The sequence below is a fragment of the Saccopteryx bilineata genome, chromosome 8 (assembly GCF_036850765.1).
Source record: "Saccopteryx bilineata isolate mSacBil1 chromosome 8, mSacBil1_pri_phased_curated, whole genome shotgun sequence".
NCBI lineage: Eukaryota > Metazoa > Chordata > Mammalia > Chiroptera > Emballonuridae > Saccopteryx > Saccopteryx bilineata.
The window spans coordinates 71417872-71434158 of NC_089497.1; the positions used below are offsets into that span (position 1 = coordinate 71417872).

Here is a 16287-nt window from a genome sequence, read left to right on the forward strand (position 1 = left end):
AATTGCCAATTAAGTTTTTACTAACCCAGCAACTTTACTAAGATCATAATCATGGTTTGAGGATTCTTCTTGTTTATAGAAAGGAAGATCAAATGTCACAGGATGGTGAGAAAATTCACTTTGTAATAGTAACCATAACAAGGCCCTGTTATTTAATAGGAGTATTCTAAGAACCCAATTCTCCACTGTATTGCATATTTTAATAGGCATATTAAAGCAAAGGAGCACCACATCCATGTCTTATAAAATATCCACGTGAACATTCATCCCAAAACAAAATAAAAATTCATAATTCTTTTGAATTTATTTTCAATTAATAATAACAGTAACATAATTGATTAATTATCTTCAATATTTCCCATTTAGGACAATTCACTAAAGGTATCTAGTAAAAAAAAAGTCTTCCAGAATAATTCAGATTTTTCATGTTATTATACCTGTTCCATGGTCTGATTTATGGGAGTTAAGACTTAGAATCTACACAAGTCACTTTGTTTTAAAGTTTCACTATTTATTAGAGTTTATCCCAGGTGACACAATAGCACCTTCTTGACCAGTAATTATTCTAAGGCCTCATTTAAATTCACTGACAGGTTATATGATTTTAAGTGAAATAATATAATGAAACCAATTTACAATAGGTAATTGATACAAATAAGAACTAAGTTCCTACGGCAACTCATTAATGTTACAATGAAATGACACTGAATGAAACGATGTTATCCCAGGACATGCTATATAATATACAAAATGGTAAATAGGCCAAGTAAAAATATGTTAGTGTTAAGAATTTTTTTTTTTTTTTTTTTTTACAGAGACAGAGAGAGAGAGAGTCCGAGAGAGGGATAGACAGGGACAGATAGACAGGAACGGAGAGATGAGAAGCATCAATCATTAGCTTTTCGTTGCGCATTGCAACACCTTAGTTGTTCATTGATTGCTTTCTCATATGTGCCTTGACTGTGGGCTTTCAGCAGACCAAGTAACCCCTTGCTCGAGCCAGTGACCTTGGGTTCAAGCTGGTTGCTCAAACCAGATGAGCTAGCGCTCAAGCTGGCGACCTCGGGGTCTTGAACCTGGGTCCTCGGCATCCCAGTCTGATGCTCTATCTACTGCACCACCGCCTGGTCAGGCAGTGGTAAGAATTTTTATCCTCCATTATTACTACCAATCAAAATATACTGCTCACAAAAATTAGAGGATATTTCAAAATGAATATAAAGCTATAAAATATCCCCCAATTTTTGTGAGCAGCGTACTTTGCATCCATTTAAGTCTGGAAGTGGCTGTCAGGGTTTATTTTTCATGAGGGAATGAATCAGTCCCCATAAATTCACACTTTTTTTTTATTACAAAGATATGACTATGAAAGTTTATGAAAAGAACTGAGAGTCTGATGAATATCAGTCAATAGAAAACTATTCAATACCTAGACTAAGCACTCATTCATTTGATCATTCAAGAGATAGACTTACATAAGCGATTCAGTGTCTAACTACATTAAGATGTGTAAAATGATACAAAACTACAACTTCAAATGGGAAAACTGATTTCAGAAATAACAGACGTAGCATAACACTTTCAAAAGGAGAAGTGACAAGGAATAACTTCTTGAAAATAAGACAACAGGTTGTTAGAATAACTTACTAGTTTAGAATTTGAGATGAAGTATGATTCAACACTATAACTCCAAAGGAAGATTAATAAAATATACAGTATGGACATTAAAAAAAGTAAAGATCACAAAAAAGAAAACAACAAAAACAGCGTGTGAGAAACAATGAAAAAATCAGTGAGGTAAAAACTACAATGTGAAGCCAGTTCTCCCATAGCATGCCCCACATATGAGAACTTAGCGGTACGTCCCCGGGAAGATCCAGCGCAGTACTACCTAGTGCACGTAAGAACTGTCCTGCTGGCTGCAAGCCTCAGCTAGCAGGTGCCTACTGTCCTCCCCTCTGTGCTTGCTTTCAGCAAATTCATATGCTGAGCTGACTGAACCCTTATCTTCTTCCATCTGGAAGGACAGAAAAGCAGTAAGTCTCATTACAGATAATACTCTCACTGTATATAGGTTTACGAACAAAACAGTAAGTTGGGGTCCACAATCTGTGAGGCACAAATAAATGTTCACACATCACTACGTTCATTTACTGTCACAAACGAGAGCTAATGGCAGCTTCTGAATAGGGCATACACAACATAGCACACAAAATAAAGCCATGATTTTTCAGTGCACAAAGTCAAATTAAAACAGGTTTCCTTCAAAAACTTAAATTTCTTTTATTAAATTCCTTGCCACCAGGATTTAGGGTTCTCATTGGAAAGCTAAGTACCATTTTGCACCTCTCATGCTCTTTTCTTCGGGGACTTTTCTACTCTAACTGGACTTCAGCAGAGCCGACGGTCAATCACATGGCCTTTCAAATGTAGTATGTATGTGGGTAAAGGGGGCTTGTCTTAAAATTAAATTAATCCTTAATTTGAAAGATATTTTTTTCCATTCTTTAGTTTTTCTATACTTGTATTATAGACCTTTAAGGAGTATATGTCCATAGCCAAACCAACTGTAACCGTTCTTGAATTATAAAAAAATGTCCTCATTGAGTAAAATAAAAAATAAAATTTTTCTTATTTCTATGTATTTTCTTCTCTTGGGACTGACTAATAATTATTTCTATGAAAAAAATGCTATGGAAAATTTCTTACATATATAAAAAATAAAATCACAGAATTTTTTTCAAAATTACAGTAAGTTTATGTAAAGATACCTTTTTACATTAGCTTTGCCTGTAATACAGGAGAGGAGAAAATACTCAAAATGAGTTTTCTTTTATTCAAAAGAAAATTGCTAATAGTTCTGTGTTGAGTTAAGAGGTACTACCCTGATTAAAGATTTGAAAGCTCTTAAAGAGATTTGAAGGCTGCATAATTTTCCTCACTATAAACAATTAAGCTACCATGGATCAAACCCAGGAATACTGTTCAGTGCAGTTGAAAACCAAGATGTATTCAAAATTCATAGGATGCATGTGGGCACTTGTTTTTCATGCAGCTATGAGTAAATGCCCACCCACTGGTCACTCATTACTCCTTTAAGCATTTGTTATTTCTGCCCGGCCTTTGGTCAAACACAGTATTTCTTCTTTTTGTTTTTCTCTGATGCTGATGGTAAGCAAATAAATCACAGTAAATGAAATGATCATTTGATAGGTGAAGAACCTGGAAGTTCAGAGAGGTGAACTAATTTGGCTAGGACATATAGGGAGCAGTGCCATGGGCAGCATTAGCATTCAGGCCCACTGTCTCCCCAACAGGGCTCTTCTCCCTTTCTTAGACCACCTAATTGGAGACTAGCTTGCAACAAAGGCTACCTGACCACATATCCTGCCATTATTGTATTCTTTCATAGATGAATGTCAAGCTAACTAGTTGGTTACATCATTATAGAGCCTGAGATTTATAGTTTATGATTTTACCTCACTCTTTTTTGTGGCTTGATTTAAGCCAACATAATATGCAAAGATATGATTTCATAAAAATATGATTATTCTCAATGCAAAGGTTATCTTCACTTGACAACAGTTTGCCAGAGTGTCCTTTAAATAAACTTAAATCTTTAGAGTTAAATAGATGTACAAAAATGTGATGAATACCACTGTTTTCAGAAAGGCACATACAGAAAAAATGCGATATATATAGTTGGGTCAACCAAAGTGAAGACAAGTCTTCAAGTCTGCTTTGATTTTAGTTCTTGTTTTAACCATAAAATTTAGCAGACTACCACTAAAACACTCATTTGCATATTCATCTGTAATTATTACACTTTTACAATTCAAAGTAGAATATTTCAAAAATCTTGAAGCTAATAAAATCAAAAGGTTTTGTAAAATTTTAGAACAGCTCAAAATTATAAACTCACAGTTACATAAGAGGTTAGAGGGGTGTTTTGTTAAAGCTATTTATTTTATCAAGCAAATGTAGAGATTAAAAACCTTGAGAATAGAAAAGACTTTAACTATATATATATGAATCCACAAAAATGTTGATGGTGAGTTACTGAAGAGTGACAAACTAAAATAAATATATTTTTTAGTTATATTACTTTTTCTCTTTAAACCATACTGAAGTTAATACTTTATATAGTTTTGATATCTCAATATCATCAGTTCTAGGATTTAAGCTTTCATTCTCTTCCATCAGAAGACATCTCTACACTACTGGGTTTCTTTTGTGGTAATTGACAGAATGTATCTGTCTGTGGAGATAAAGGTATATAAGAGATATAAAATATATGTTCAATTCATAGATGCACTACACAGTAGCAAGGATATGAAATGCTTCAGCAGCCATTATAATGTACAAAGACTATGCATATGAATTTCTAACACAGATTAAGGCAAGATAAAAAATGGCCAACTCATTTTCAAGTAACGGAAACTTAAAACTTTAAATTTTATGATGAATTTCGGTAGTTTAAATTACTCAACATGCAGGTACATTCTTAAATATGAGTATGACAAGCAGAAGCATTAGAATTGTGCTACAAAAGGTAGGAAAGGTGTAAAATATATAATATATAACAAGGTACAGATCTCTGTCCTGTTATCATGCTGAATTTTCTTCTCAATGAAGAAATGGATTTTTTTTAGGTTTTAGCATACATATTAATAAAGGTCAAATTAGAGACAGAGCTGTGCTAACAAACAAATGCCCCACGCTTAATTCATGCCTCTGCCCATTTTTTAGAATTGTTTCATTGACCTTTAGCATGCAAAAGTTAACAAGGTTCTACACCTACTCTACCTAATTTTGCTCAGCTGATTCCTTGCCCTCGACAATGGCTGCAATGCGATGAACTCGTCACTTAAAGCAACAGTGTTGGAGTACATCTATAAGTGGACAGAAAAGGGATGGGACATATAACAAGTCAGTGAGCTGTATTCATCACCTAAGAGACAGACACAGGACAAGTTTTGTAAAGACACATCTGTTCCCAGAGGAGTACGAAATACCATACACGGTACACATGCATGACTGACATTTGTAAGGCTATTGGCTTTCTTCACTCTTAACAGCACATTGTTATTCTGGACAAAAACAAAGTTCATAATAAATGCTGACAACTTTTCTTTTGATATGATTTTTCTTGCTACTTTTAAACAATGAGGTAACTGACAACTTTCTAATCATTTCGTCATCACTTGAGCTCAGAACTGAAAGTATAAGGCTAAAATAATAAAGATTATTGCCTGTAGCAAAGGAATCATGTCACACAGGGGATCTGAATGACCATAGAGACCATATACTATTTAGCAAAAAAACAAAAAAAAAAACAAAAACCCCAAAACACTAGAAGATTCCTGTACAGACACAGAGCTTTCCTCTTTGGATTAGACCAGAGTAGAGAACCTGTCAAGTCATTTAAAACTAAATGAGACAAAAAGGGAAATTATACCAGCTTTCACACACAGGTAAAATGATTGATTTATTGTACATTCCATTTTTAATCAATTTTAACCTGTGGTAAAAAAACCCCACAATATATATAAAATACTTTTTTTATTTATTTATTCATTTTAGAGAGGAGAGGGAGAGACACACGGAGAGAGGAGAGACAGAGCGAGAGAAGGGGGGAGGAGCTGGAAGCATCAACTCCCATATGTGCCTTGACCAGGCAAGCCCAGGGTTTTGAACCGGCGACCTCAGCATTTCCAGGTCGACGCTTTATCCACTGCGCCACCACAGGTCAGGATATATAAAATACTTTTGACTTTTTCTTGTCTAAGGGTCCACTTTAAGGTATCAAATATGTACTACGTAATCTTTTAGAAAGAGGCTATATATAAAAAGATAACAAGAACTAATATTACTACCTTTTATTATAATTAAGAAGTCTATGAAAATATATTCTCATAATTTACAATTTCAAAATATATTTCATAATTTGCAATGCATGTCTATTATGGAAACTTCAAGGGTAAACATAAATAAATCTAATTATTTACTTTTTATAAATCTAATTATCATACTTTTTTCAAGTGATGTCATTAGTACATTTTTATGAACTATAACTTTATATAGGCCAAGAACAGGAGACCAATATGTTCTCCATAAAGGTCTAAAAAAAGTATAATAGACAATGTAGTAAAAATAGTGTTGTTACTGTAAACATTTATCCTTTAAGATTAAAGTAGATAGGTAAATCTTTGATTAATATTTAAGTAATACATTGCATAGTAAATTTTTCCATACTGATATATGCACAGAGTAATCAGATTCTGCAAATATTTTAGCCTTATTTGGAGATCAGTATCACAAAGCAACAGCCTCATCATCTTTATCATTTTGTTTTTACTGAGGACTCACTACATACAGGACTGGAGTTAGGTGTTTTATATTCATTATCTCTAAGAATCGTGTAATACAGTAAATACTATTCTGACTTTACAGAGGAAGAAACTGAGAGTTGGGTAAATGACTTGATTAAAAGCATGGATTTTGTCAATGGTAACTCAGTACCTAAATTAAGTTTTTTAGGCTTCCGAGGCCCATGCTGTTTTAATGGTGTTAAAATGTATATTGGTAGAATTGAGCTACCAAAGCAAATAAAGGCTAAAGAAATTTGATATGATCACCTGAAATAAAAACCAATGCCCCATTTACAAAGCCTAACTCAAATCACTACTTAGGGAACACATTCTACTTGTAGAATATGTACCTAAGTTTCCAAAATTTAAACAAAATATGCTTGGCAGATAGCACATATGTAGGGGAAAAAAAAAATCTTAACTGAGGCAGAATTAAATCATAAACTCCATGTTTACTGAGGCATAAAAGTTAATTAGAATGTATTCTTGAGGATACATATCCAATGCTATGGTATAGTTAATAAGACAAATCAAAATAGACTTTTAGCCTGACCAGTGGTGGTGCAGTGGATATGGATCCAGGTTTGAAACCCTAAGGCTCCTGGCTTGAGCACAGGCTCAACAGACTTGGGTGTGGGGTTGCCAGCTTGAGCGCAGGATCATTGACATGATTCCACAGTTGCTGGCTTGAGCAAGGGGTCCCTGGCTTGGTTGGAGCCCTGCCCTGGTCAAGGCACATATGAGAAGCAAACGATGAACAGCTAAAGTGCCATGACTACAAGCTGATGAGTCTCATCTCACCCTCCCTTCTTGTCTCTCTAGTTCTCTCACTAAAATAAATATAAAAAAATAAAACAGACTTCTAGCTCATGTACAAATATACAAACAAGGCACATGCAACTAAATGACTTCCACTCTTGAGCATCTACTATGTGTTTGGACATTATTCTATTTAATCATTACAAAGTAATGAAATGGACATTTCTATCATAATTTTACTCATGTAGATAATGAGAGACTTAAAAGTACAGAACTACCAAGTGGTAACCCTGGGTTTTGAACTGGAGAACAATCAGGCCCTAAGGACCATATTCTTAAACACTATGCAATACTCTGTCAATATTTGTTGTAGTTCAATATTTATTAAGTATTTAGTGAATGTATTTTATAAAAACCCAATCTTTAAAAATTACTTAGGTTAAGGAACTTATTTCATACTCTTTAGTTGAAACCAATATAACTTGAAACAGTGTAACTCAAATTCTAATGTTTCTTAAGGCATGGGCACATATCCTAATTATTTTTATCTATCTATCTATCTATCTATCTATCTATCTATCTATCTATAATCTATCTCTATACATGGATACAAATCTGATAAAATGTGCCATTATTATTTAAAACATATTTACTGTTATTATCTGGATATAAATAGTCTTACCCTTAAAAACCTGAGGTTGTATAATAACAATATAATTTTTAAAAATTATAACTTGTCAGGAGTCATACAATAAATAATAACAGCTTTAAAATATCAGATTTAACATTATACTATAAAATGATTAATAAATGAATAATTTCCTATTTTCAGAAATTAGCAAATTATAAAGATAGCTATTCATTGTTAAAGACCCCTAAATAAAAGATTTTGTATATAAAAATGGTTACCTGCGCCTTTTCAGTATTTGTAGGATAGAGCTGTCTGTCAAATACTTTCTTCACAATATCAAGAAACAGACACATAACAACCATGAGGATTATGGCAAACCAAACAGAACCACTTGATAGGAGCTGAAAAAATACGAAGTACATATTCTGGGAGCCCAAAAATGGCCTGTAAAAAAAGAAAGTGTGCTTAATAAAAGCAGACCCTGACAAGATAGTTTCTTTAGACATCATGCAAACCCACTATATTTGAAGGTTACAATTTTAATTGGAATAGAAGTTAGGAATAATGTTCAAAATTTGGAATCAGTATAAATAACTAATAAAACAAAAAAGATTTTAATTGTTAAAAAATAAAATTCAACATAATTATTTTCAATGGCAACTATTTATTAGGAAAGTGGCAAACAATTGACTAGATAGTTCTACCTTAGTAGAATATCAAAAAAATTATGTAGGAATACAGACTTAAGAGATCAAGAAACATAAGAAAAAAAAGCATAATGGCCCTGACCAATTGGCTCAGTGGACTGAGCATCGGCCTGACATACAGATGTCTCAGGTTCGATTCCTGATGAGAGCACACAAGAGAACTGACCATCTGCTTCTCTCCTCTTCCCTCTCACTCTCCCACAGCCAGTGGCTCAGCTGTTTGAGCATTGACCCCAAGTGCTGAAGATAGCTAGATTAGTCTGAGTATCAGACTCAGGTATGAAGGATAGCTCAGCTGATTTGAGCATTGGCCCCAGAGGGGGTACATGTGGGAATCTGCTTATCTCCCCTCCTCTCACTTAAAAAAAAAAAAAAAAAAAGAAGGGAAAAAAACATAACAAAATATTTTCTACTAAGCAACTAAATAAAGACTGATTAACCAAATCTTAGGTTGAAAAGTTCTACTTAGAGGTTCTTCTCTACAAATATATTTTAAAATACATGTACTCACATATACTAACTAGTTCTACATAGAAGTATTGTCAAAGATACTCTTTTGGGTTTTGGTATATGTCACTTCAAAAGAATATGGTGAAATAGAGAAAGAAATGAAAAATTAAAGAACATTAAAAAGAAACACTATACACAAATGTTATTCATAGGAGTATCCTTTTATAATCCTAAATGGAAGATAATTACTTAGCTAATCTAAGCTTTTTGCCTACCTTCTATAATTTTTTGCCTGATATAGGGATCAAAGGCACAGGAAGCAAATGCAGTATAAAGTCTCCAAATAAGACTTTGTCTATCATTTATAAAAGAATCTTAGAAGAGGCATTAATTTTTAAGCTATCACAGTAGCTGAATATATGACTTTACCAATAAAGATGAAGTGTACTATTTGAAGAGAGAAGTTAACTCACCCATGAAAATCTAATGGTTCAATGTACATTTTTTATTATAGACAGAAGTAAATAATTTAGAGATAATATGGTTAGTGTAAAGAACATTACTTGTGGCCCTGGCCGGTTGGCTCAGTGGTAGAGCGTCGGCCTGGCGTGCGGGGGACCCGGGTTCGATTCCCAGCCAGGGCACATAGGAGAAGCGCCCATTTGCTTCTCCACCCCCCCTCCTTCCTCTCTGTCTCTCTCTTCCCCTCCCACAGCCAAGGCTCCATTGGAGCAAAGATGGCCCAGGCGCTGGGGATGGCTCCTTGGCCTCTGCCCCAGGCGCTGGAGTGGCTCTGGTCGCGGCAGAGCGACACCCTGGAGGGGCAGAGCATCGCCCCCTGGTGGGCAGAGCATTGCCCCTGGTGGGCGTGCCGGGTGGATCCCAGTTGGGCGCATGCGGGAGTCTGTCTGACTGTCTCTCCCCGTTTCCAGCTTCAGAAAAATACAAAAAAAAAAAAAAAAAAAAAGAACATTACTTGTGGAGTAAAATAATTAGGGTTTAAATCCTAGCTTTGCTGTTTTTAATCTTTAAGATCTTAGGGCTCAGTTCCCATAAAAAAATATGGACATAATAAGATTATTGTGTAGAATCAATGTAATTAAAACACCTAGATTGTAGAACGCAGTAATTGTTAGTTTCTTTTCTACTCCATATCAGAAGACCAACTGAAAGTAAATTTATTAGCCCTGGCCGGTTGGCTCAGCGGTAGAGCGTCGGTCTAGCGTGCGGAGGACCCGGGTTCGATTCCCGGCCAGGGCACACAGGAGAAGCGCCCATTTGCTTCTCCACCCCTCCGCCGCGCTTTCCTCTCTGTCTCTCTCTTCCCCTCCCGCAGCCAAGGCTCCATTGGAGCAAAGATGGCCCGGGCGCTGGGGATGGCTCTGTGGCCTCTGCCTCAGGCGCTAGAGTGGCTCTGGTCGCAATATGGCGACGCCCAGGATGGGCAGAGCATCGCCCCCTGGTGGGCAGAGCATCGCCCCTGGTGGGCGTGCCGGGTGGATCCCGGTCGGGCGCATGCGGGAGTCTGTCTGACTGTCTCTCCCTGTTTCCAGCTTCAGAAAAATGGAAAGAAAAAAAAAAAAAGAAAGTAAATTTATTATTGGGATAGAATCTCAAAATTATTTATTCATAATAAACTCTGTCACAATAAGTACAGGTGTGAGGCAAAAGCAGTTTTACAGTTGTGAGTATGTGAAAGTTTATTCTATTATTTACTTATTATTGTATTATTATCCATACAAACAATTGTACACCTACTTATGCCCACTCCTGTATTAAGAGTTGAATCAATGTAATTAAAATATAACATAGTCACTCACCAGAGAATCCCTCCATAAAACAATGAAAATACAAAATAGAATATAATAGATCCCCAAGTAACAAGATGGTTGATCCAGGTCCAAAAGCGAGTTTCCAAAGCCATCTAAAAATAAAAAATAAAAAATTTAAATCCCTAATATAAAATAAGTCTTTGCTTCAACCTCTTAAGATAAAAACCATGAATAAACTGTATTAAGGTTCTAAGGCAAAGTCTCTCAGAAGATAAACATTAATAATGGAAGGATTCTAGTAGAAAACTGAGCAATTCAAGTTTATAATATTCTTCTTCTTTGAGGAAACAGTATTGAAATTTCATGAGCTTGTTGTTCTCAACTCTACTCCCTAAAACAACTTGTGTGTTGTCTTGCATTATATATAGAGAAGCAAAATTTCAGAGATGAGCACTGTGGGAACAACCTTTATTTGACAATAAAAATCAGTAGAGCCTTTCTGAAATAATGAATTTAAAAAATACTTTTGACAAAAAAATGAAAATGAATTATTAAATAGCAATCAGTAAAATTATTCATGACTAAAAAAGGAAAAATAGACAACTATGGCTAAAGAAATTTAACTATAAATTATATAGATACAAAATGTGTTCATGTTTCTAATTTCTGTCCCATACCTTTACTGTGACTGTAATAACCATGACTGTGAAGACCAAAGTGCCAAACGTCCAGTTCCCAAACATCTAAACAGAAAGAATAGACCATTATTGCATTATGTGTCGCCATAATGCTAATTAAGTTAGACATACGGCAAAAATTAACTTCATTCTTTACTAAAAACCTCTTGCATTATTTAAGCGTTACAGTTGAAATCTGTGAATAGATTAGTAAAGGAATATGTGAAACAACACAAGTATTATTATTTTTATTATTATTATCCATTGATAATATTATCAGACTGAAAACCCAAGATAGGTTTGAAATTGTAAGGCACAGACTGTTTTTATTTAGAATGACATAGTGACTGCTTTATTCTTGCCTGCCACACAGTAAAATGGTAACAAAATGCTGTTCGATCACAATTATTTTCTGAAACCATTCCAACCAGAAGTTACAGTGAATAACTTGCCACTGTATTTCTGGACATAGCATAGACAGATTAGGAAAACAAAACAAAACCAAAAAATTACACACAAAACCAATACCTGGAAGGGAAAACTAATGGCCAATAGGATTAATCCTCAAAGGATTCTTTGTAAAAATGCTGTTAATGTTAGGCAGAAAGTAATTCCTGGGCTTTACAGCAGAAACAGTTTATTAAAAATGCAGAATCCCCAAATAATGTCAGGATTTAAGTTCCACAAATAAGAATATAATCAGAAGTTTATGTTAATTTAGTTTATAAAGTAGTCAGTCTTTACCACTGGTCTAAAAAGTTATTTAAAAGCCTCTGTTTTATTATCACAGATTTCTAACAATTAGCATTTACTTGACAAATAAACCTCTCTGTATTTCACCTTTTTCATTTGTAAAATGAGGGTTAAACCTTATAGGTTTTTATAAGTTAGGTATACAAAAAGAACAACAGGATGCCTGATACATAAAAAGCAATCAATAAATAATAGTTATCATCACATGCTTAAAACACTTGATCTCACTATATGCCTGTTTTCTGAATAACTTCTTCTAATTTTGTTACCTATTTAAAAAGACAAACTTGTATTTCAAATTAGAAAGGATTATTCGTTATTCATTTGTATACTCAACAAATAGTAACTGAGCACCTATTATAAGAGGAGGGGCAGGGAAGCAAAAAGGAGATTTACAGTTGTATATACATGAAAGAGTTTATTTTTGTATGATTATTAATTATTGTATTATTTTCCATTCAAACTGTAAGCCTACTTTTGCCTGACCCTGTATGGCAAATACGATTCCAGGTCTTGGGGATAAAGCAATGATCAGAGAAAGCTGCTGATCTCGTGGAGTTTACACCTAGTGGAGGAGACAGATAAACAAATAAACCTAAAAATATACACCTTGAGGTAGAGATTAGTGCTATGTGAAGAAAAGCAAATATAGAGCAAGGGGCTGGGAAGTGAAGAAAGGTGATGAGGATGGCATTTTAAGGAAATGGGCAAAAAAGGCCTTCATGAGCCAGTGATGTTTCAGCAGACCTGAATGAGTAAGAGGGTCAGTGACCATGTGAGACAAAAGCATCCAAGCAGAGAAACAGCAAGTGCAGATGTCCTAAGGCAGGAACAAACTGCTCTGTTTAAGTAACAAGAAAATCAGTGTGGCTCACACTGCAATAAGAAGCTAACAGGCAGTTTTGAGCCCATCATTAGATATATCATATTTTCCTTTTTAAAAGATCACGTGGGCTGCTGTGTAAAGAACAGGCAGCAGGAGCAGGAAGGTGGTAGCTGTTCTGGTCCAGGAAAGAGATGGTGATCTGAACTGTAAGGAGAAGGAGAGAAGTGAACATTCAGGATACGTGTAACATTAGAACCAATGTGAGTGCATGTGGGTTGTGAGAAGTGAAATCAAGGACAATTCCTAGACTTCTGCCTGAGCAGTTAGTTAAAGGTGTATAAAAATATGTAAAATCAGAAAGGAAACAAATTTGCATAGACAAAAATAATTCTGTTTAGCTTTATTAAATTTTGAGATTCCTATGGGACTTCTAAGTGGAGAAGGTATTTATCTGAATCTGAGGAGACTGGCAGAAATGTAAATTTGGGAGTTTTCAGAATTTAAACCATAAGAAGAATGAGTTCACCCCCTGTATAGATAAAGAAGAAAAGATGGCACAGCATAGTGCCTCTACAGGTCAAGCTTTATGATAAATTTTAAACATATGACCAATTGTTGGGTAATACCATAAAAAATAAGGTATATTTTTTCTGTTCTCACCTTACATCTCATTTTCCATTAATTGTCTAAAATATTATTAGTGCTTTAATATTTGTCTCATGAATAAATGAATATATGGAAAATTTTACAATAAAGTAGATAATCAAATATATTTTAATCATAAACCTGTTATTTTAAAAATCTGTACTTATAAGAATTAAATTGCAAGTGCTCTTGAATGACTTGACTGGTAATTTCAGTGGCTAAATTATTTAAACTGAAAGAAAGGTTTTTGTATTCTCTGTAGAACAAAGAGCTCTTACCATTTGATGGTTACATTTCAATAGCTGACATGTATAGCGTAAAAGAGAAATCAATTAAGGACAAGAAATAAAGGGGAAAAATTAAATTTTCAAAAAATAGTAGTAAACACTACAAAAAATTTTATTTTTCTCTCAAAATTACAACCTGAAATTTCATCTCCCCACTCTACTTGGTGTTGCTGTTTCCCTCCATCTACTCTGGCAAATGGTCCAGACCTAGAAGGCTTGATGAAGGAGTAAAGAACCACTTTTTCTCTTTTAATTCTTTTTCTCTCATTTAATTTTTAATGTGGTGGAAAAGTGTGTAATATTTATTTTAGAAGGGTACTGAGGGTCTGACAATTCCAATACCTCTATTGGGTAAGTCTAACTGAAATTAGAATACTCTAATAGCTTTTCCTTTTTTCTCCCAATACTGTACTGTAGTTTTTGAATTTATTTTAGTTTTTTAGACTGGGTTTAATTCTATAAAGAGGGAGAAAAAAAATTAACATTGTATTTCTGTATATGAACAAAGACAATTTTAAAACTCTTATTTGGGCAGAATCTTGTTTTAAACGGTAGTTATCTAATTTGTAATTTTCATATCAGACCACTGAAATGAGTGGAATAGCTACTAGAGTTCCTTAGTTAGCAAAGGATTCTCTTTTCCTTTAACTTTTTCTTCGAAAGCCTCCAGTCAAAACAAGTGAAAAGCAGAATGTTGTGGAATGTTGGGATGAGAAGTCAGCTACCTCTGAAACTATCCTCCAGACATTTTCCTCCCTACAGTATCTTAGTTTTCTGCTCTCACCCTATGACTTCAAATCCCTCTCTTCTGTTTCCTGCATTTTAATGTTTTTACTCTTCCCAATATACTCTCATCCAAGCCAGGATGCCTCTGCATTCTGAGGAAATCTGCTTTAACTGGAGGTGAATTCTTAATCTGAATTTTTCTTCTCCCATTTTCTTGTCTTGTCATTTTCTTTCCTTATCTACAATTTTAAGTAGTATCTTCCCTTATCCATAATTTTAAATAGCTTCTTCCCTGAGAAAGTTTCCTTGCAGAGATCACAGAAAGGCAGCATAAGCTATTTCCAAAAATATTCTGAACAGCAACAGTCAGAACAAGTGTGTTACAAGATGAGATGACTTACTCTGTAAAGATCAATGAGGAGATAAAGTCTTCTTAATCAAAAAATAATTTCTTTTTTTTTGGACAGAGACAGAGAGAGGGACAGATAGGAACAGACAGACAAAAAGGGAGAGAGATGAGAAGCATCAATTCTTCGTTGCAGCTCCTTAGTTGTTCAGTGATTGCTTTCTCATATGTGCCTTGACCAGAGGACTACAGCAGAGTGATTGACCCCTTGCTCAAGCCAGTGACTTTGGACTCAAGCCAGCGACCTTGGGCTTCAAACCAGGGACCTTTGGGCTCAAGCCAGCAATCATGGGGTCATGTCCATGATCCCACGCTCAAGCTAGTGACTCCTCACTCAAGCTAGTGAGCCTCCACTCAAGCTGAATGAGCTCACACTCAAGCCAGCCACCTCGGGGTTTTGAACCTGGGTCCTCCATGTCCCAGTCTGATGCTCTATCCACTGTGCCATCACCTGGTCAGGTCAGTAATTGGTTTTTAGTACCTCTAACTTACAGTATACTTAATAAACTATCTTTATTGGTGTTTACCTCCCAATTATGTAGCTTTAAGAAAAAATGATTTCAAAGGTAGTCAAATTCACAGAAACAGAAAGTGATTGCCAGGGGCTAGGAAAGGAGAAAATAAGTAGTATTTAATGGATACAGAGTTTTAGTTTTCTAAGATGAAGAAGTTGTGGAGATCTGTTGCACAACATGTAAATATACTTAACACCACTGAACTGCACTCTTAAAAATGTTAAGATGGTAAAAAAAATGTCTAGTTGTATACTTTAAATATGTACAGTCTAATATATATCCATTATACTCCCATCAGGCTGTTTTTAAAATTTTTTCATGAAAATCAGTTTTTCTATTATTCTTTGGGAACTTAAAAAAATTAAGTTATAGCAAGATCTCTAATATTTTTTAACATTTTTACCTTTTGTTAAAATTCTATTAATTAAAAAAATGATGACTACTTTTCTACAAAGCCTGTATAAAAACACTGATTCAAAAAACATTTATCCTATTGGATTACAGAAATAATTTAGTTTTATGGTAAGCTCGTTTTTAACTTTGAAAATAAAATGAAAAGATTATCCAAACAACATGTTCACCAAATTACTAAACTGTGACTTTTTGACAAATGTGATAAAATAATAGTACTGTATTATAAGAAAAGCCCCAGTTTTTATCTCATTACAAATACTGTATTTTAAGTTTGCATCATAAGGCTAGGCAAATTTTATGAGTTTAACTCTCCTAGTATGTGGAATGAATGTAATTCAAAATCAGTGT

At 34.6% G+C, this 16287-nt stretch overlaps 1 protein-coding gene across 5 annotated transcripts in view; it reads right to left on the reverse strand.

Annotated features, from left to right (window-relative positions):
- The window catches only part of ATP11B (ATPase phospholipid transporting 11B (putative)), a 138826-nt gene that overhangs the window by 16265 nt on the left and 106274 nt on the right, over positions 1–16287 (reverse strand). For 3 of the 5 annotated variants that reach the window (XM_066241603.1, XM_066241600.1, XM_066241604.1), the window contains 3 exons: positions 11368–11433; positions 10739–10842; positions 8040–8205 (listed from right to left, as the gene is read on the reverse strand). In XM_066241603.1, the coding sequence (XP_066097700.1) occupies positions 8040–8205; positions 10739–10842; positions 11368–11433 (336 nt within the window). Of the gene's footprint in view, positions 1–1917; positions 2018–4806; positions 4893–8039; positions 8206–10738; positions 10843–11367; positions 11434–16287 lie in introns of those variants that run through there. The other 2 variants (XM_066241602.1, XM_066241601.1) reach the window with 2 other exon arrangements.